The 22174-nt window shown below is 42.7% G+C and overlaps 4 protein-coding genes across 4 annotated transcripts; 3 read left to right on the top strand and 1 right to left on the bottom strand.

Annotated features, from left to right (window-relative positions):
* Nucleotides 1-414: 414 nt before the first annotated feature.
* Nucleotides 415-4695, bottom strand: LOC143334613 (uncharacterized). Its single transcript, XM_076753472.1, has 7 exons — nt 4037-4695; nt 3315-3658; nt 2828-2888; nt 2259-2661; nt 1860-2050; nt 1638-1764; nt 415-1278 (listed from the first exon to the last, which is right to left on the bottom strand). The coding sequence occupies exons 1-7, from the start codon at nt 4212-4214 to the stop codon at nt 1131-1133; spliced, it is 1452 nt and encodes a 483-aa protein (XP_076609587.1). The 5' UTR covers nt 4215-4695; the 3' UTR covers nt 415-1130.
* A 42-nt stretch (nt 4696-4737) lies between these two features.
* On the top strand, nt 4738-6970 carry LOC143334614 (methionine-R-sulfoxide reductase B1-A-like). The gene is made up of 4 exons (XM_076753473.1): nt 4738-4834; nt 5451-5593; nt 5780-5894; nt 6033-6970. Exons 1-4 carry the CDS (start codon nt 4780-4782, stop codon nt 6050-6052), a joined length of 333 nt encoding a protein of 110 aa, XP_076609588.1. The 5' UTR covers nt 4738-4779; the 3' UTR covers nt 6053-6970.
* A 599-nt stretch (nt 6971-7569) lies between these two features.
* On the top strand, nt 7570-10444 carry LOC143334274 (methionine-R-sulfoxide reductase B1-A-like). The gene is made up of 4 exons (XM_076752986.1): nt 7570-7670; nt 9356-9498; nt 9685-9799; nt 9938-10444. The coding sequence occupies exons 1-4, from the start codon at nt 7616-7618 to the stop codon at nt 9955-9957; spliced, it is 333 nt and encodes a 110-aa protein (XP_076609101.1). The 5' UTR covers nt 7570-7615; the 3' UTR covers nt 9958-10444.
* A 563-nt stretch (nt 10445-11007) lies between these two features.
* On the top strand, nt 11008-11501 carry LOC143334340 (methionine-R-sulfoxide reductase B1-A-like). Its single transcript, XM_076753105.1, is given in 3 exon segments — nt 11008-11062; nt 11138-11254; nt 11389-11501. Coding segments are annotated over 3 exon segments (285 nt in total).
* The last annotated feature ends 10673 nt before the right edge of the window (nt 11502-22174 follow it).

Below are 22174 nucleotides of genomic sequence, written 5' to 3'. Positions count from 1 at the left end.
TGTGAGATGAGTATGACCAGTAGACACGAAAGTAAACTGAATAAGAAAAACTAAAATTGGAAAAAAAAAACTTATTTAAAAATAATTTTGCAAGTCCATCTGGAAATTCATTGTTTCATAATTGAAAGGTGGTGTGATGAAAATGACTCGTGAATTAATTATGATTCTGTCATTATATTCACCTAAATGTAAGTAGTTGATAATGTAAAGCATAATGTAATTATTCGGTTTATAAAAGCCGTTTACAATTAAGGAATTCGTCGATTAATTATGACTGAACTCTGTAAAAATCAATGATTATGGGGCACAACACGTACTTCAAAGTTCTCTGGTTTTATTTTGAAGGCCCTCAAAAAGTGCGCCGGACTCCGACAAGTTTTGACGCGAAACACGCAGAAATATGGCGGTCGAAAGTTAAGATGATGTGTGGACACTTTTTATTAGTTTATATATTACATGTCAACTTTTTCAGCACGTGTAGTTTGAAATATGGTAATAGGTTGTAAATAGGGTTGTCAAAATAAACTGTACATTTATATTTAATTTAATTTAATGTGACAACACAGTCATAGAAAATGACTTTGGCAGTCACTTGGCACACTTCCCAGCCTTTTGTCAGAGATTGTTATTAAAGTAAAACATTTATAATACTCTCAGCTAAAGAGCAAGTAAATTCAAGTAAAAAACACGATTTCCATCGCTGTGACATTATTGTGAATTTTGGTGAAAATACATTTTCTTCTGTGAGCCTCAGCCATATGTTTACCTTAAATACTGACAATAATAACCAACACAAGTGAATCCAGTGTTTACATCCTTGATGTATTCTTTTTTTAAAATTCACTGAATAATCCTGTAATAATAATTAAAATAATAATAATACAAAAAGTGAAAATCCCAGTTGTACATCCTTGAACAGACCCACGTGGTTTTGGTGAGTCGCTCATCACCAAACTGTAATATTTAGTACAGCAGTGAAAGAGTGGCACTTGGATAACCCTAAAAATATAGTTGTCAATTAAAGGTATACTATGCAGGATTTTCCTAAAAGACCATGTGACCTTTAACTACCAAAACTTCATGATCTAATGTAGCCAGCCGCTGGAAAAACTACATCCTCCAATGCTTTTTCAATATATACTGTTCATTTGGTTCTCCAAACATTTTTCAAATATGGACAATATGATGTCCAACATTCTGGACATGAAGCCATGAGAGGCCAGGTCCACAGCTTCCACTCTTTCCTTGATGGCTGCTATGGCTCTCCTCAGGTGGGACCTGCAATGAATTCATACATTATGAAATGGCTGTGAGAAGCATTGCAGAGCAAACACTGTGTCTGTACATAAACTTGGGGCAAGAAATCTGTGATTTGTGCACATTGTGTATTTTGTGTGTGTGAAAAGTCTTTGCACAATTTCTACCCTGATTAAACAAACACTAATAACAAGCAAGCAAATATCTATACATCCTAACTTAGATCTACGATCTCACATGCAAGAATTCTGACTCACGACTTTGAGGTTACATTCTAAAGAAAAGACAGCAGGACATCGTTTATCGTCACCTTGGGTTAAACAATAAGGGCGAATACTTTTCAGCCAGTGTTCATAATGCACACTGAGCTTGAAACATACCGGAACTCAGACAACCTCTCCAGAGTCACCACCTCATCCTCGGCCTCAGGAATCACATAGAGACCTTGAAAGGGAAGATGGTCTCGCACCAGGCCAGCAAGGCTCTTGCATAATGCATCTACCTCTTCTGAACCAAAAAAAAAAAAAAGAGAGAGTCATCATCTCAATAAGGTGTCAAGTGATTTATAAAAATGACGAGGAAAGAAAAACGACACAGCTTGCCTTCACAAAGCCGAGAAAACAGGGACATCTCAGTTGTAACCTCGGTGGGTTTAATCCCAGCGTCCTCCAGCTGGGCTTGCAGTTCCCTCCTTGCGTTATTATCCGTCCGTAAATATGCTGCTAGGGATGAAAATGACATGTATTCTGGGGGACCTACTCGGCGTGCTAGTTCCTCCACTGTGATTTTACATCTGTGTGGACAAACATCAAAGACAATGCAATTTGTCACATAAGAAACATGAACACTGGAACACAATGATGTCCGCTAATTTCAGCCCAGCAGCCCTGAGCATGGATTATGCACAGAAGGTATCACTGGTAAATAGGAAATGGTGCTAGAGGTTTCTGAAGTTTCGAACTTAACCTTTTAATATCAAAATACCATTTGACAGATCATACCTTTTCTTCTTGCCGCCAGATGACAGAGGAAGTATGCTGCAGATTTCTTTGAAAATCTTTGGTGTGTAGGGAACCGGAGGTGCTGCTGGAGTGTGGTGAGTGGGGGGAGCAGAGTGGGTGAGGACTGCAGTGTGTGAGGGGCTGGTGGTGTCAGTGTTCTTGATGGTAGCGATTGTAGTGAGTGGCTGAATTTGGGCAAAAGTGGTGCGTGTGTTAGAGGTGGGGGGAAATGAGGTAACGGACTGGTGGGATGTTTTTGAGCTGCGGGTGTTGTATGAACTAAACTGGGAGGCAGAGGGGAACGTGGGTCTAGGAGGGGAACACTGGCTGTTGGTGGAGATGTTTGGTGGTAGCTGCTGCTGGTTGCTGGTGGATGGGGAGGCAGTTTGCTCCAGTGGGTCCACTGAAAATGAAAAGCCATTATCATTAATTCACTCTAAAATAACATAATGTAGAAATCATTTTGAAAAGCGAACATGAAACAAGTTCTACCACTAAAAGACAGGTGCATGCTTGTCTAGCGAAGCATAAGAGCTGAGCATGTAACAGTTCTATCAAGCAGGCCTTACGTGAATTCTCTTGAGGATTAAGCCCAGCAGCCCTCTTCCGTTTCATTCTTCTTGGCATTTTCTGAAAGAAAGACAGCATGTCAGGCGGAAACACAGCTCAACAGAAAACAGTGAAAAAGTGCTCAGTCTTTTTAAGGGGTGGCGGCACCCATTTCAATAACTCAGAGAGATAACCCTTCAATTGGTGGTGAAATCATGTGTTCACAAAGTGGTGAACCTCGCTCTACACTTGCTTGTGAACGACTGAGTCTTTCCAGGATGCCCCTTTCATACCCAATCATGATACTATCACCTGTTAGCAATGAACCTGTTTACCTGTGGAATGTTCCAAACAGGTGTTTTTGGAGCATTCCACATCTTTCCTAGTCTGTTGTTGCTCCTGTCCCAACGTGTTTGAAACATGTGGCTTAAAATCAGAATAAGGATATATTTACAATGAGGTAAAACATTAGCAGACAGCGCCCCAACCTGGAACATTAATATTTACCAATGACGCAAACTGTGGAGGGTTGGTCGACAGCGGGATTTGTAGTGAAAGTGAAAACGGCACATCATTGGCTGAAGCCTTGTTTGATTCTATTGGCTGTTGGAGGACAGGGGTTGGATTTCTGTTTGAAATGCTTTCTGGATGGCAAACTTCTCCCACATGCACCAAACAGTAGTTCCAGTTATTATTGTCCATGTCTGTGCGGGGTTGAGAGGGTTCAGGGACCTCGGTGCTCAGACAGAAGTTCGACTCTTCCGGTGTTGAGGGTTTTGGGTTCTCGTGCAGCGGGACATCACATTCGTCTTCACGTTTCACTGTGCTGCTGGTCAGTGAAGGTTGTTCAGCTGTAAAAGAGAGAGCAGCAGCAGAAGTTATCCAACAGCCTGCAATGATTCCTACAGAGTTCCCAACATCCCCAACCAGGCACAGGAGCTGATGATACTATCTGAACTGTGACATCATTAATGAGGTCCCGACAGACTAAGAGCCGACAAAAGACACAACCTGTGACATCATCAGTGATGTCACAAACCAGACACAGAAGTTGATAATAGTATCTGAACTGTGACATCATTAATGAGGTCACATGAGAGGCTACGAGCCGACGAAAGACGCAAACTGTGACATCACCATAACTTTTGACCTCCAAATAACCAAATAAATGCTTGCTAACATTTCATTTACATGCATGTGTTGTCCTTCTGTTGTTGTTGCTCACTCACCTGGTTTCTTTCGCAGGAGGTCTACCTGCAGACTTTCCACCTCCTCTTTCGATCGACTAACTTCGGCTTCGTACAGAGCTAACGTGATGGTTTTCTCCACCTCCCCGAGGATCTCCTCTGCTGCTGAGTACAGCCGCTGATGGACGAAAGACCTCAGCTGAAACATCGTGGTGTCCATGTCTCAGGAGAGAGCTGTGGCACAAGAACATCCGCGGTAGTAGCCGGCTAGCAAGAGGATGAACTCGGCTAATGTTGCTCAAACCTGACATTCCCTACGGTTAGTGATCCCCTGGCAACCACATTTTTACTTCCGGTTTGAATCATTCATAATAAAAGCAAAACATAAAGTACTTTACAACAACAAAGCAACAGCATCCTGAGGGTGAATATAAGGTATAACAGTAAAAACCTAAGCTACTAAAATTCATGGTTATTCACTGTGCTGTTTAAGATCTATTATGGATTAAGGACGGTGTTGGACGCTGGCAGGAGATTCTTGAACGTTGGAGATATCTGGAAAAAATGTGGATGCTGCGCCGAGGAAGTGCAATAACTAATACAATTAAGTCTGGGTTATAAAATGCACAATGTGTATCTCCTTGGGTGGCCGCTGTTGATGGTTTTCAGTGTAAAGCTGCTGCAAGCAGCCAGTAGGTGGCAGTGACGTAACTAAAAGATGTTTGCTAACAGCCATTAAACAACTAAAGAAGAAGAAGGAGCAGCAGGATCCTAGAAGCAAGAGGATGTCGTTTTGTGGTTTCTTCGGTGGAGAGGTCTATAGAGACCACTTTAAACCAGGTATCTTTATTACTTAAACCTTGTGTGCTTGATTTAGAATCTATTCATATCGAGTGCTGTTTAGAGACTGTTTAACAAAAGCAAAATTTAACAGTAACTAATCAGCCACTGTTAGCTAACTATCCACTGTAACGCTAACGTTGAATAACTTTGCGAACAGCTGTGTAGATGAGACTAAAGTGTCCGCCGCTGTCCCTGTGAGCTGTGAACTACCAGTAATTAGTTTTAGGACGTGTTGAAAATCACATTGGTTTGCATAAATACTGGAAAAACCTTGTCAGCTAACTAATCTAGTTAAGTTTTGTAACCGCTCTTCAGGTTACACAATAATCCTGTTACACAGCTGGATGTTGTTTAACGGGTAAGAAGTTAAAGTTCCACTTAAAGAAACACACCCTTGAACAGATACAAACACTATTTTAAAATGACATTACATTATATTAAGAAAACAGTTATAACGATCTTTCAGAGAAACATGATCACAGCCATAAGCAATGAAAGGATGCCAACATAGCACCATCACCTGTCTTAGGGTCATTCTTCACATGTTCTGTATTGAAATAATTCTCTCATCATGCTGCACATCAGCCATCATCTCTTATCCTTTACTCCTCAGGCATTTATGCATGTTCCCAGTGTGAGTACCAGCTGTTCTCCAGCCGCTTCAAGTACGAGCATTCATCTCCGTGGCCGGCCTTCACAGAGACCATCCACAAGGACAGTGTGTCCAAGCACGAGGAGAGACCCGGGACATTTAAGGTACAATCAGTCGAAAAGAGACTTACTTTGTTTATTGAATCCATCAGAGGAGAGTGTAAGAGTAAGTTTACTGGATTTGTTACAAGACTTAAAACCCTCAATCCACTTTGTTTAATGCTGTAATTCATTGCTGACTCTACGGAAATGCACAAAATCCTGATTCACATGTATAATGTGTTGTTACAGGTGCGGTGTGGGAAATGTGGAAATGGACTCGGCCATGAGTTTGTGAACGATGGGCCCGCCAAAGGCCTTTCTCGCTTTTGAATATTCAGCAGCTCACTGAAGTTCATCCCTAAAGGTATGATTGTAGCTAATGTCCTCACAGACGGCACAGTCCCTCTGATTTCTCTGAAATACCACATTGGCTGTGATGTTCGACCTGTGAAACAGCTCTGCTCTCACACGGCCTCACGCCATCGCTCTCCCCTCTGCACAGATAAGGTGGATGGACAGTAAGGTGAGCCGTCAGAGGGAAGTGCTGCTGAACTTGTAGATGCCTCTCTGTGCTGCTGAAGGTGTGGACAGTGGATGAAGAGTTCTGGGACAAACCCCAATCTGGGAGCACCAGGGCTCTGAAGAATGATGGCCTCGCTGGACAGCAAGAACAGAGGACTGGTCTTAACACCTTTTATTCCGAATCATCACCGTTTGCAAGATGGCATCACTGATTACACAATCACCATCTCATCGGTTTGACATTAATGGACATTTATTTATAATGACTGAGAGGGAGAATCGACTTCTCATTGTTCTATGACCTCATTCTTACTGAGGAACTAATAGTATTTGTTTATTTACCTTCACAGTTTGGCCTGTAGTTCTTCTGCTGTCCCCAAAAAGAAAGATGTAAAGAAACCAGACTGTCAGAAAGCTCCTGAAACTGCGAGTCTAAAGCCTCTTTTACACAAGGATCCTGCCATGAAGAAGACCTGTCATTATGACGGCTTTGCTGTTTTTACACTGAACCAAATGACACAGACACAATGCCGCAGCGCTGTGTGATTTTAAGACAGCATCCGGGAGCAAAAGTGGCGTGACATGTAACACAACAGCGTCAGCCTGGAGTGTGACGTCACACTCGAGGCTGTTTAAAGGTGGAGCAATGCCCTCCATTCCATGTTTGTACGTTTATACAGTGAGGCATCTTGAGCAAGTTGTGTAAAACAGGTTTAGGATTAACCTTTTCCAAAGATTACTCATGATATATGGCCTTTACCTGCAGTGTTTGGTGTGCTAGATGCAGAAAATGAGTAGCAATACATTCTGTTTTCACAGTCTTCAGATGCTTTATGCAAATGGGTCTCAATGACCCTTATGCAAAGAACTGAAATGAATATATTTTAAATGACAAATAAAATGATGCTTTGATGATTAGTTGACGTCTGTATTCTTGTTTTCAAATGTTAATGTCACTCTTTCTACTGACTGAATAGTTTAAGGTCTTCATACACTGTATGATCAAATGTAATAGCACAGAGTCTGTAATTAGACAAGTAGGACTGTTGGTCAAGGACTGAACTGCATTTCAGGTTTTGCAACATGGCTCTAAAAACTAGTTCTGTCCTCTTCAGACAAGAATGTGATATGGAGCTCTTTTCCTGATGAGATAAAACCACTTTCTGGTCATCTTTTTACTTTACAGATGCGATATTGACAGTCTAATTAATATTATTATATAATATTATATGAACTGATAACATGTATTGTTATTTTTGATATTTGAAACCAGATATTTTAGCAGTCCACTTTGACACCACTGCACAGCCACGTATATGCTGCCATCAAGTGGAAGTAATGAGAATAAGGGGGACACAGCTGTTGACACCTGATCTGGACCTGCAGGTTTGTTCCAGCTTTAGCCTACTCTCTTAAAAGAGCCGGAATTCCCATCACCAGCAGCCAGTAGGTGGCAGTGACGTACCTAAAAGATCTTTGCTAACAGCCATTAAACAACCAAAGAAGCAGCAGCAGCAGCAGCAGCAGCAGCAACAGTAGCATCAGGATCCTGAAAGCAAGAGGATGTCGTTTTGTAGTTTCTTCGGTGGAGAGGTCTATAGAGACCACTTTAAACCAGGTATCTTCATGACTTTAACCTTTTGTGCTTGATTTAGAATCTATTCATAACGAGTGCTGTTTTAGAGACTGTTTAAAAAAAAAAAAAAAAAATTAACCCTAACTAATCAGCCACTGTGAACTAACTATCCGTTAACGGTGAATAACTTTGCAAGCAGCTGTGTAGATGAGACTAAAGCAGGGGTGGGCAATTAATTTTTATAAGGGGCCGCATGAGAAACCTGAGCTGTGTTGAACTTAATGCTGATCAATATTAATTTTCTCCCATTGTAAAAAGCAGTAAATTATATATCTCGATTAGCTGCTACTGGTAATCAGAAGAAAAATGATATTGTATAAATATTTCTATAAATGTATGAAATTGTGGTGTAGGTCAAATAGGAAAATACTCCTATAGAAGTAATTAATAGTAAAAACAAAAACAATCATTACATCAGTGTTTCATTTTATTTTTGACATTGCAGTGTGTTAAAGATCAGCAGTTGGTCGACTTCATACAAAAAGCAATATGTGCTTTTAATGTTTTTTTCACTTCATTTTACTTGTTCAGTGGAAAGATCCAGTCTGTCTTGGGCTTGAACAAGTGCATTGAAATCTGGCTGAATGTCTGCAGTCTCTTCAAAAAACGGTTCACTTTTTCTGGCCATTTTGTGGGGTATGACATAACTTGTCTTGACAGCTGCACCTCTGGATGCGCAAAGTTTAGTAAAAAGTCCCTGTTGATTTTGCATCTGAGCTGGCAAAGCATCCGACTCCCTCGCGCGCTCTAAATCAGACAACTTTTGTATTTCTCCTCGTGCTCGGTCACGTAGTGGCGATTCAAACTGTAATCATTGAACACAGCGACCCGTGTACCGCAAACTGAGCTCACGGCTTTACCTTTGACTTCTGTATGTAAATGTTTAGCAGTCCATGTCTTGTTGAAAACGCGGCATTCGGTGTCAACTTCTCTTTTTTTGGGGTGAGCTGACACCTTCAGGGCTAGCTGGCCAGCATCACTTGCAGCTGTTCACCCACGCAGGTGCGTCCTTACGTCAATTTAAAAAACGGCACGCTTTTCCAAATAAAAACATCACAGGTGTATTGCGTGCACAGCCTAAATCCTTTCTCATTTATGTTCTAATTTACGATTGACCTGACGGGGGCCGGACAGGGATGCCCTAAGGGCCGGATGTGGCCCGCGGGCCGTAAAATGTCCAGGTCTGAACTAAAGTGTCCACCGCTGTCCCTGTGAGCTGTGAACTACCAGTAATTAGTTTTAGGACGTGTTGAAAATCACATTGATTGGCATAAATACTAGAAAAACCTTGTTAGTTAACTAACTAACCTAGTTCTGTTTTGTAACCGCTTTTCATGTTAAACAATAATCCTGTTACACAGCTGGATGTTGTTTAACAGACAAGAAGTTAAAGTTCCACTTAAAGAAAGACGTCCGGAAACAGAAACAAACACTATTTTAAAAGGACATTATATTATATTAAGAAAACAGTTATAATCAAACAAAACTTTATATGTATATAATATAATACGATCTTTCAAAGAAACATGATCACAGCCATAAGCAATGAAAGGATGCCAACATAGCACCATCACCTGTCTTAGGGTCATTCTTCACATGTTCTGTATTGAAATAATTCTCTCATCATGCTGCACATCAGCCATCATCTCCCATCCTTTACTCCTCAGGCATTTATGCATGTTCCCAGTGTGAGTACCAGCTGTTCTCCAGCCGCTCCAAGTATGAGCATTCATCTCCGTGGCCGGCCTTCACAGAGACCATCCACAAGGACAGTGTGTCCAAGCACGAGGAGAGACCCGGGTTACTTAAGGTACAATCAGTAGAAGAGAGACTTACTTTGTTTATTGAATCCATCAGAGGAGAGTGTAAGAGTACGTTTACTGGATTTGTTACAAGACCTAAAACCCTCAAACCGCTTTTTTTAATGCTGTAATTCATTGCTGACTCTACGGAAATGCACAAAATCCTGATTCACATGTATAATGTGTTGTTACAGGTGCGGTGTGGGAAATGTGGAAATGGACTCGGCCATGAGTTTGTGAACGATGGGCCCGCCAAAGGCCTTTCTCGCTTTTGAATATCCAGCAGCTCACTGAAGTTCATCCCTGAAGGTACGCATGTAGCTAATGTCCTCACAGACGGCACAGTCCCTCTGATTTCTCTGAAATACCACATTGGCTGTGATGTTCGACCTGTGAAACAGCTCTGCTCTCACACGGCCTCACGCCATCACTCTCCCTCCTGCACAGATAAGGTGGATGGACAGTAAGGTGAGCCGTCAGAGGGAAGTGCTGCTGAACTTGTAGATGTCTCTCTGTGCTGCTGAAGGTGTGGACAGTGGATGAAGAGTTCTGGGAAAACCCCAATCTGGGAGCACCAGGGCTCTGAAGAATGATGGCCTCGCTGGACAGCAAGAACAGAGGACTGGTCTTAACACCTTTTATTCCGAATCATCACCGTTTGCAAGATGGCATCACTGATTACACAATCACCATCTCATCGGTTTGACATTAATAGACAGGGCACCTTGAACAAGTTGTGTAAAACAGGTTTAGGATTAACCTTTTCCAAAGATTACTCATGATATATGGCCTTTACCTGCAGTGTTTGTTGTGCTAGATGCAGAAAATGAGTAGCAATACATTCTATTTTCACACTCTTCAGATGCTTTATGCAAATGGATCTCAATGACCCTTATGCAAAGAACTGAAATGAATATATTTTAAATGACAAATAAAATGATGCTTTGATTATTAGTTGACGTCTATATTCTTGTTTTCAAATGTTAATGTCATTCTTTCTACTGACTGAATAGTTTAAGGTCTTCATACACTGTGTGATCAAATGTAATAGCACAGAGTCTGTAATGAGACAAGTAGGACTGTTGGTCAAGGACTGAACTGCATTTCAGGTTTTGCAACATGGCTCTAAAAACTAGTTCTGTCCTCTTCAGACAAGAATGTGATATGGAGCTCTTTTCCTGGTGAGGAGATAAAACCACTTTCTGGTCATCTTTTTACTTTGCAGATGCGATATTGACAGTCTAATTAATATTATTATATAATATTATATGAACTGAGAACATGTATTGTTATTTTTGATATTTGAAACCAGATATTTTAGCAGTCCACTTTGACACCACTGCACAGCCACGTAAGTGCTGCCATCAAGTGGAAGTAATGAGAATAAGGGGGACACAGCTGTTGACACCTGATCTGGACCTGCAGGTTTGTTCCAGCTTTAGCTGGGTGGCTCTTTGTAAACATACGTTTCAAACTTAAGAGAAATTGTCTCTGGTTTGGAACTTGAAATGGATGAAATGTCATATTGCTCTTTCTCTGGTGGAGAAGAATATAAGAATCACTTCCAGCCTGGTGAGTAGAAGAAGCATGAGGCATGAGAAGTCCATGGTTTGTAGGTCCATTCATCGACACCTTTTGCCCTGTCAGGTGTATATGTGTGTTCTGAATGTGGACACGAGTTATTTGCCAGCTCGTCAAAGTTCAAGCACTCTTCTCCTTGGCCAGCCTTCTCCGAGACGATCCACGAGGACAGCGTGTCCAAACACCCTGAAGCATGGGGACCCACAAAGGTAGACTACCTTTGCTGGATGTTTTTATGAGTCAGGACATATCAAAAGGGATTTCCTCCTAGACCTGTTATTAATCAGGTGATCTTTGATTTGAATATATTACAATAGGTCTGTTGTGGGAAGTGTGGTAATGGACTGGGCCATGAGTTCTTGTATGATGGACCGAGAGAAGGCCTTTCACGCTTCTGAATATTCAGCAGCTCGCTGACGTTCGTCCCTAAAGGTGAGTCTGTGAGTGCTTTCTGTCTGTCACACACGTACAGTGCATTACAAAGCTGTGCTGAGAGATCGTCCACCTTCAAGCCTCTTTGTTTTGGCCTCTTCTCTCTCCACAGAAAAGGTTGATGGACAGAAAGGTGAGCGAGTGTGAAAGAGGAGAAAGTCTTCTGCTGCTGAAGGTGCAGACTGTGGATGAAGAGCTCTGGGACAAAGCCTAATGGAGCTCCGGAGTTCTGACGGACGGTGGCCTCACTGGGCAGCTAGAAGACTGGCTTCAACCATTTTGTTCAACCATGAGGACAGGGACACACACAGAACGCAGCACATACAAATTCACCTATGTGGCCTTGTACTGCAGCTGTACAGACACACTGTCATATGTAACGTCCCTCCTTGATGAAGAGTACAAGATCTTTTACTGTTATGAGTTAAAGACTTGCTAGGATAGTAGGTCAGTTTGGCACATTGTTTACACAGCTCAGTAAAAATTAACCTCCCACTCTGGATCTATGAAAACATGTTGAGCACACTGTGAGGGCTTGTATCCCTTCTCAGAAGTGTAATTGCACACTGCCATCAGTTGATGGTGCTATGAGCCCTAAAAAAATCTGACTCACTCAACGTCATACTGCAGGCTTCGTTTGTTCTCTGTGCAAAAAGGAGTGATAAACGTAGTTGAAATTTATGAGGATTAATTGACAAAAGTGAAGAATATCGACTAATCAGAGCTCCATATAGTCAGAGCAAAAACACTCATTTCCAGTGGTGCAAAGCAAACAAATACATTAACTTAAGTACTGAACTCACTTAATGCAATTTTCAGGTACTATTCTTTGTACTTCTACTCTGTTACACTTATTCCAAAGCTGTAGTTGCATGTTATTTTTAGATAGGTCTTGATTCTGTATAATGAGTACTTGTACTTTTGGTACTTTAATTATATACTGTATCCAGCACTGAAGCTATTTTACTTGAGTAAATGATCTGAACAGTTCTTCCACCACTGCTCATTCCTTATGCAACAACAAAGAAATACCTACAGTACTTCTGAGTGACCTTTTACAGCAGCTGTGACTCTCTTGCAACATTTTCCCCTTTCAGTTAAATGTATTTGAATACTTGTGAAGTACCTGCAAACAGTCTTTGCTTCGCAAGTAAAAATGCTTTTATCATAAAAAACATAGTTTGTACATTCTAGCTAAACTGACTAAGAGTACAGTAAGTATCTGAGCAGCATGTCCTCACTGCATAATGCTGTTGAGCAACAGATGTCCACTCGTCGTCTTCCCAGTTATGGCAGGGGCCTGTTTCACAACTTTGCTGGTCAAAGCTCAGACCTTGGTCCATGTTCGAGACTTGAGACGGTTCATTGTCTTTCCACTTGGCAAACTCTTCCAGACAGCTCCGGTAAACCTGCCTCTTGGCCCGTGGAGTGGTGGAATTATAAACAAAGTGAGGATGTGGGGGTACGTTCAACAGCTCTTGAGCCGTTTCAATGTCTGGGGACGAGCAGGTGTGGAGCTGCTCATTTCAAAGGCTCGAAGATCAGAGGTGGAGATGAAAGCTGCAGCGTCAGGCAGAGGATTAAGAAAGGAAGTGCAAACATTCACAGATTGTAATGATGTGTAGTGGTGGAGCATTTAAAGCAAAGACTGTTTTGTGCACTCGATGCCATGATGGTTTTGTCTGTAAGGTATGATCAGAAAGTGTGCTTTTGTCAATTAAAGAGGAGCATTGTTTTTATATTTCTGTGCTGATGAAGGCTGTGGATTTTCCTCTGACTTTAAGTTGAGAGGCCAACTTCGTTTGCCTCTGACCTCACCTGAAGCTCGTCATGAATCGAGTAATACCTTCCTTGCGACCGATTCGATGTCTTCTCTGCTGTGTGGCCACACACACACAGCTGGCACACAGACCAAACTGTCCTCGGGGGTGACGTCTGGAAAAGGAAGGGAGAGTCAGAAACAGGAAGAGAGACAAAAGTCAACAACAACCAGACAGACAGACAGACAGACAGAGACCAAAATACAAAGAGAAACCACATGTGAGAATGAGAGATGATGAAGAGAAAGGAAATTGCCCGAAAAACACGATGATCGTAATTAGCAGTTGCTATCTGCGAGAGCGCTCTTTCTGGCTGGCATCTGAGCACAGCTGTATGGCCAAGAGGAAGCAAACAGGAAGCAGGAAGTGGTAATCCTCTGATAGAATCATGAGACGGACTCAAATCCACTGACCTCCGGGGCTCATCCTGCTCGTATAAGCAAACGGGATCCTTAATTACATTAAAGTACCACTCGAAAGCCTTCACCAGTCCCAAAGGCCAAGCCTTGAGCTACAGCTAAACATGTGTGTGTGTGTGTGTGTGTGTGTGTGTGTGTGTGTGTGTGTGTGTGTGTGTGTGTGTGCACCACTGACTCATTCGCAGGACATCTTGTTTTAATTGTAACCTATAGGAGCCAGTTGCTTAGATGTGGATGTTTACAGGCGCTGCACCTGCTTCTGTTTTGAGCCTCAGAGAAGAGTGTCTCACTCTGCGTCCACACACCGACACGCATTATATCCAGTTCATCAAGGTAGAACTCCCTAAAACCATGTGTCATCCAGTGGCGGCAAGAAAGCTCCTGAATGCGTGAATGCGAAGGAGAAAAGGCCTTTCATCAGGGAGTAATATCGGCAGAATATGTCGTCTTCGTCCAATCACGGTGGGGCTGCCCTCCATATGTTATAGACGCACATATGCTGGCCAAACATCTCCCCTCTGTGTAATGAATGAAAGCATAAACAAAGCTTTTATACATGACACTGGAATGCGATTTCATCTCCGGTTCAAAGGAAAGCTCTGGAAACTCGAGGCAGTCCAGGTTGGGCACTGTTGTAATTCTGTCAGGACAGCATGTGTTTGAAAGAGACGGGGCTTACAAAAACCAAAATGAGAATATCTTTGCTCGTCCTCTGAAAGGCCCAGCGGTGAACCACCGTCTAAAATGATCTGTAGTTTACTGGCCATATAAACATATTTTACATGTATATGAAATGCATATCTTGGCGTGTCACGCTGGTTATAAACACTGTAAATGTGGAATGGGGAGTAATAAAAATACAATTACATTAAGGAAGAAACAATGAAAAACCTCAATTTTCAGTTTGTTCCAACAAAACGTCAACAGCTTAAGCATGTGAGGGATCTTTATGCAGAGAGCAGAAAGAGGCATGTGAAATCCAAAGTATGAGGGCTCTGGGTGAGAAAGTAAACAATGTGAGAAATCTTCAATGGCTTCTGCTGCTTTATTGTCACCTTTATCACACGATCACATTCCTGTTTCTGAGCTGCACCAGCTTCAATAACACAGAGGGGTTTTGAACATATGGATTGGCAAACATCGCTTGCTATCCGCACTCTGATCTGTTGCAGGGAGATATGACCCCGAGACAGCAGCGCAGGTTGGTCTGAGAGCTTCAAAGGGAATGCTTGAGGTGTGTGGCGCTGGTATTGTTCATGCAGATCAGGGAGAAGGGGTCCTTATTTTCAGGGGGCTGCTGGGTCGACTGCGGGATAAGAGAGAATGTTTAAACCAGGAGAATGCGACTGGCTGATTGTGTGCCCACATGTCAGCTTTTATCCTCTCTTGATCAGGGACTGTGGGTTTGAAAGGCCTGAAAGGTGGGCATGGCAATCCAGAGAGAAACTGTGGACCAACTGTGTCAAACCGCCTCTCTCGTGCTTTGGCTTTGCTGCATGAGTTTCGGAGTCGGAGACGTTTAAATACGATCTAATGGACCCTCAGATAAAAGTGTGCCAGAGGCAAGGGAAGCATTTATCAAACGTGCCGTCTTCAGAGTATGGAAATATCAGGCCGGTTTCGGAGCTGAGCTGAATGATTTAAAAGGAGGCTGGGCTCACAGATAGTCAGAGCCGTGATGGACTGTGGAAAATGCTGTATTTTTGTCAGCGCGTGTTCAGAAATGTCAGAGGCCTGCGACTGTCTGGAGAGGTTTAATGCATGTGAAAAACATCTTAATACAGACAGACTGAACACCACTGAGGAGAAGAAAGTAATTACCTCAGTCTTTCCCTGGCTTCAGTGCCACAGACTGCCCCCCCTGCCCACCCAACAACCCACCCGGCTAACCCCAGCTCCCTGCAATTTGTGGCTGCTCATCCTCTAGCATGGCTAGTAAACCCAGTGGGCTCCATATGAGATCCAGATCAAACTGTTGGCGTGTTAAAAATGACTGTGAGCATGTTTTGGATACTCTTTTTCTTATATGATCTCACACTCTTTTCTGTGTGTGTTTTCTGCGCATATATGCATAGGGTCTCTACCAAGTTTTATGGACCCGGCGGCCCCCCACAGGCACCAGATGGGTGGTCTTAATAGTCAAAATTGCTCCTTTGGTCATGCTGATTGTTGACTTCTGTGCAGAAAATGTTAAGAGGTGCCTGCGCTTTATTCTCCTCAGTGATTATAACCCAATCTGGAGCCTATAATCTGCATCACTCCCAGCATTATGAGACAGTTATGGAGGTGTTCTCACTTTAGTCTCTCTGGGTCGATGTTGGGAAAGAGACAGAATGTCACATTTGCATCTTTTACCAAAAAAGTCATTTTTTATGGTAAACTTAAAAATAAAACAAGTTAAATAACCTTTAACTGTTTTGATTAATGAGAATTTGAAGTGCTGGTAGGTAGATTTTGTTACCTCTGGACAGAGAGGCTAGCTGTTTCCCACTGTTCCCAGTCTTTGTGCTAAGCTACGCTAACTGACTGCAGACTCCAGCTACGTGCATCGATCTTCTCATCTAACTCGCCACCAAGCAGCAAATAAGTGTATTTAAAGCACATCTATCCTCCCTAATGTCGTATTTTAGTGCAAAGAATAATAATAATTATTGGATTTAAATAAAACATTTAACATACGTGTTTATTTGTGTGATCACATCTGGATCCCCCTCATTGCATGAATGAGGGGAATTCCACATACCTCTCCAGCTTTATGCCCCTCAGCGCCTATTGTGCAACACACACACACACACACCAATTTTACCTTTTAACAGCAGCTCCTCAGAGTACTCAACATGAGAGCCAACTATCTTTCTAGACTTATGATTCATCGTCCGCTTTTATATATCAAAAATAATCCTTGAGTACATGATTAATATATCAACATTTGGCATGGACAGACCTTAATTCTCCACATTTGCACTTTATTCCTTTCGTTTTGTGCCAGGAAAGTGAAAACCCTCTAATCTTGCCTGTCAGTCACCCCGCAGTAATTGTTTCTGTTGATCCCTCAGCCTCTCCCTTGGCTCATCAGTGTCCTGGATATGTAGGGAGAACACCATGTTATGCCAATACTAAAGGGAGGAAGGACAGAGGGTTATGTTTTCCTCCATGTATATCTGTAACTATTATTCTGGAGGAGTGAATGATCTCTTGGTCAAAACAGAATCCAAATTAATTTGAAATGTATTTTGGGGAAGTCCACTGAAAAGCCGTCCTGCTGTCATTTGGACCAGAAGCTCTGTTGTGTCCCCAAAAACACAAAAAACACTGACCTCAAAACCCAAAGTGAGACCAGATGAGAGCTACAGGAAGGAGAGGAAGATCTGTGTGTGAGTGTGCGTGATTGTGTGTGTATGTGTGTGTGTGTGTGTGTGTGTGTGTGTGTGTGTGTGTGTTGGTAAAGGGGTTAAAAAGAAGAGGTCAAAGACTCAGAATACATTCCCACAGGAATGAGGCTCATGGACAACCCAAAATGATTATCAGCTTTATGACAAATTGAGGGTGTGGTGTTTAAAGAAAGAAGACAAATATCCAGCTTTACCGCGACCACGACTCAAAGTTCTGGACCTGGGCTGTTTTTTACAAGGGAAGGCTTGATCAAAACAATCTCTTTTCCCCGTGAGTTAAACAAAAAGTGTGAGATTTTGGGAAATTTGCTCACTAATCGACATGTTATGTCTTTAATCTGCACAAAAACCAAAGTGACATTTCATGTTTTACAACAAGAAATAACACACAGGCCTAATTTGGCATACAAACCCTCATAAAAAGGCAATTAATTGCTTTTAAACTTCAGTTTTGAGGGTGTTAGAGCTGTGGAGGAGCTCTCAGGTGGCCTTTGTTACCTCTGGATAGAGCCAGATTAGCTGTTTCCCTCTGCTTTAGCCATTTTTGTTGAGATGAGCTAACCTGCTGCTGGCTGTAGCAACACATTCAGCATACAGGCGTATGAGTGGTATCAATCTACTCATCTCCCTCTCAAAAAAACAAATCAGCATATTGTCTGACTATTTTTTAAGTTTTCCTCCATCCCAGCCAATCATAGAAATTACTGTGCTTGGATAATGATAAAAAGCACCGAAGGCAGTATGTATCCAACAATGTGACTTACTGGAAAATATTTGAACAAACTGTTTGATTGAATGCTTCAAATTGTGAAACGTCCAATCTTGAAAGTTCATTTATCTCCCACCGGGCTTGTTTTTTCCTGGTGGGTCACATGTTTGGTACACTCCTGTCCCCTTCGGCCAAAACAACCGTCAGCACCTTGGCTGATGGTTTGCTTGTTTGAGTTGCACATGATTTCGCATTCCTGTGAAATGCAGACTGGCCCCACGGGGAAGAAGCTCATCTCCTGTTTCTGCAGCATGAAACAGTTTCACACGCACACACATTTGCACACACACACACACACACACTGCCTCTGGCCTTCAGTATTCCACAGGACAGGTGATACTGTTTTAGCCGACCTGAGTCAACAGCAAAGCAATGGACAGAGCAGTTTTCCTCTTCTTTTTTTAGGATGATGGCTCTCTTTTCTCACAGCCGATGTGACAGGTCGGAATTCGAAAAACATGGGAAACTCCGGAGAGTGGGGAGACAAACTGCTGTGGTTTTACACCAGTAATTACGCTCAGTTAACACCCATCTGATGAGTGTTTGTGTTTTTATTTACAGAGATCGTCCAGGTTTGATTTGTTTACATAAATGAACACATAGCCGCCGGTTAAATAATGAGACATTCACCCAGCTGCTTGTTCACACGCATCTTTTAGCTCTCCCAATTGTTTTGCATGAGCTGAGTGAGCATGAAAATTAACGAGCACATCCATTTGGGTGGCGGTTCTGGCCCAGTAACAGTAGCACAGTGTTCGGTCCAACTGTCTGTGTCAGTGAATCGCAAAGATAGAAAGAGAGTTGTTTTTCACACACTGGGCGGAAATAGATGGTGACAGAGACACATAAAAGGCAGGGCTGTGGTCTGGAGCTGACGTCATGGCAATCAGCATTTAAGCCGACGAGGCCTTTCAATGAAGGAAAGCCGCACAGAGCAGCCCACAAGCATTTCTGTAAGTAACAGTCTGGGATTGGGTACCACAAGTGGTGCATGTGCACGCAGGCAGGAACAATAGGCGTCCACAGGCACATGAGTGCATGCACAAGACCCTAAAGGCAGAGAAGTCTATGCTCGCGTATCCGCACACTTCACATAAACATCAGACACATGCTGCAGCTGAACATGCTTCACCTTCACGGCTCTGTCAGATTTGCAGCCACACGTCTTAGTGAATCCCCCAGAGTGAGCTGGGAGGCATGAAACTGTATACCAAACTAATCACAGTTGTCTCTTTCTTAACCTCTCTCTCACTCACACTCATCTTCTGCCATGAAGACACAAACACATATCGGCACACGGCACACACAAGCTCCCCTCGCACACACACACACACACCCCCTCTCCTCCTCTCTTCTCCCTGTGCCTCCACCCTTCCCAACACACCCAGTATCACTTAGGAGCCAACCACCAGATCCCACTTTTCACCGCAGAGCTGTGGATTAGAAAAGAAGGCATTTCCCAAATGGTCTGCGGCTTGTGTGATGACATGATTGTCATTCAGTGTAATTCACGTGGTGCTCTTTAGATTCCCGCACGCCTGATTCTACTGTTACAATAAGGCACCCAGAGAAGGTAAATAATAGTTTTAAAAAAAACATGCGACTCCTGTACAGACTTGCTCCCTGGAAAGGCGTCTTAGTTTTCATTGCCAAGATGAAAGACACATTGAAAATAGTTCTGTGCAGCTGGTTTCCAACGGCTGAGGAGGGCTTGCATGCATTTTTGTTTATTTCAGAAATATTTGTGGGCTTATATCGCTGTACATGCATATCAGTTACATAATTGAACCTCCTGGCTCTGGGTGCTGCCCTAATCGAACCCTCATGAAGTTGGAATGAACTGCAGGAAACTCTTCCTCCAATATAAATTACTCCCTTGTTAAACTTGAGGCATTATGCAGGTGTAACACTGTTCAATGTTTCCAAGGCTGTGGAGGCTGTTGTGTAAGCTACACACATTGCTCCACATTCATCCTCTCAGTGATGTCTCTATAAAGCTGCAGGGCAAGTCTGGGAGTCTGCGAGATCTCCTGGAGGCAAAAAAAAAAAAAAAAAAAAAAAAGGTCCATGCACCTGTGTGAAGGTGGTGGGACGTGAGGGCCGGACAGTGGGAGGAGAAGAGGAAGATGGAGGGGTGTGGGCATTGTGTGTGGATGGAGAGATCAGAGTGATTTTGTTCTGTCTTCCGTCTCCTTGTCCATCCATCATCGTTACCGACTTTGCTTATGTCTGCAGATGAAAGTTGGGAAGGCTCCAGGAGATGGGTGGGGCTTCACAGGCGCTTTGTTGTCGGCTTTTGTATTTAGTGATCTTCTCTGCCTGAGGGCTTCGGCCATTGAGCATCTAACACATAGCAGAAAGTGTGTGTGACATCTTTTATTTCTTCAAAGAAGCTGCACTTCAGACACCACAATATGAGCGTTAAACCCAATTGTTTTGGAAAAAAGGGAATTTGTTTACAGGTCATACGAGCTGCAAAAAATCAAAAGCAGTGGGAAAAACCTCTGCTATACATCTTCAGTCTTCGTAAATATGTCACAGATTTTCATTCCAGACACAATAAAAAAAACACCAGGTTTCCTTGTAGGAAACTGCAGCCATGCCTCTGCACCGCCACATGAGTATCTCCTGGGCGGTGGTTTCAAAGATCTGTCACGACGGCTTTAAGGGTTCTGCCGGCTGTCTCGCGGCCATCGCAAATGGCCAACAGCCTCTTCCTCACACTGGAAATTGCAAAATGAGAGTGGAACATTTTGCTTTTGCTGTAGAGGATTCCTAATTTGCTGTAATGGCTGACACATGTACCACCAGCAGGCCCCTGGCTATGGAAATCTCTATCAGTGCTACACACAGGGATGTAACAGCAGCACACACCTGCAGGAACGGCACTTAGAAATGTAGCCTGGACTGCGCACATTACGCATGATTGTGAATGTGCACAAAGTTATAGAGACGCATGCACAGAAAGGCATCGGCAGAGAGATACATTATCCGACCTCAGTCCTCCACACACACACACACACACACACACACACACACACACACACACACACACACATAGAGTTCACAACTCACATGTCGTATTTGTTTCCTCGATGCTGCTGCTGCCTGTTTGTTTCTTTAATCTGACTGTTTATATTTCTGGGTCCAAACCTGTCAGTATAACTCCAACTAGAGCAATTAGCAGGAGGGAAAAGCAAATAAAATGTCTGATGAAAGCAAAGCCTGGATCCTGACCTCATTCTGACTGAAACTGCCGCTAGCCAGCAGACCGTCATTTCCAAAGCTGTGAATTCCTCAGTGCCAGGCTGGCCTCTCTTTGGATGGATTTACAATGGCTGTTTGTGCTTCAAAACATATCATTATTCTATATTTGCCTGGGTCATGTCAGTATCCGCAGACCTTTGTTTGAGTGCTCTTTTTTGTTTTCAAACTACATCTGAGAAGATGGAAATAGCAATCACAGGTTTTGTGAAGCTAAACTTTGAAAAATTTAGCTTTTCCATAAATGAAAATTTCCACATTTTAAGTAAGTAAGACTGATATCATTGTCAGGTCCGCTAATTATGAAACATATGAACTCCTCTTTTGTCTTATTTGCAGTAACACTGTTGCTTTTTGCTGTAATATTTTTCACAGCTCTCCATTATAACAACCTGCTCCTCTTGATTGACGTAGGCAGGATGAGATCAGTGCATTTTGAGCAGAACAATCAGATGATGCACCAAACGTCCCTTTTTATGGGAACCTGCATCGAACCTGATGAAGAAAACCTGGGTTAACAAAGAAAGTGTACCAGCATCGTGATACCCATCAAAGTCAATTGGGTTTTTAGGTTTCATCAAGGCTGCTCATGCAGAGAAAGCCTGGCTATGCTGAACTTTCTTCACAGTGGCCAAGAGCAAATCCAGCACATAATCCCCATAAAAAGCCACTACTGATTTTACATTTTGGTTTTGTACAGACTAAACAGGAGATACAAAGTGTTAATAAGTGAGCTTTACAGATGTTGGACTGCAGATTTTGCTACCTTTGCACAGAGCCAGGCTAGCTGTTTCCCTCCAGACGCAGCTGCCGGCAAACTTAAGTCAGCACGCAGTTTCCAGTCTGCGTGCTGACCTAAGTTAGCTGCAGCTGGCTTCATGTTTACCATACAGGCAGGAGAGTGGTGTCAGTCTTCTTATCTACAAAAAAAAAAAGAAAAAAAAAAGTTGAGCTTTTCCTCTCAATAAAGTTTAAACCAAGCAATTTTCTCAGAGGACAGAGGAAGA

Source organism: Chaetodon auriga, chromosome 16 (assembly GCF_051107435.1).
Source record: "Chaetodon auriga isolate fChaAug3 chromosome 16, fChaAug3.hap1, whole genome shotgun sequence".
Classification (NCBI taxonomy): domain Eukaryota; kingdom Metazoa; phylum Chordata; class Actinopteri; order Chaetodontiformes; family Chaetodontidae; genus Chaetodon; species Chaetodon auriga.
This window is presented reverse-complemented; position numbering and strand designations above follow the sequence as displayed.

What these genes read in the sequence shown, in the direction of transcription:
- LOC143334613 (XM_076753472.1), bottom strand. Translation starts at nt 4,214, where the DNA reads ATGGACACCACGATGTTTCAGCTGAGGTCTTTCGTCCATCAGCGGCTG. An exon ending in CTCCACAGTTTGCGTCATTG is followed by an intron (nt 2,889 to 3,314) that starts GTAAATATTAAT and finishes TCTTTCTTTCAG; the next exon opens with AAAATGCCAAGAAGAATGAA. An exon ending in TAATCCTCAAGAGAATTCAC is followed by an intron (nt 2,662 to 2,827) that starts GTAAGGCCTGCT and finishes TTTCATTTTCAG; the next exon opens with TGGACCCACTGGAGCAAACT.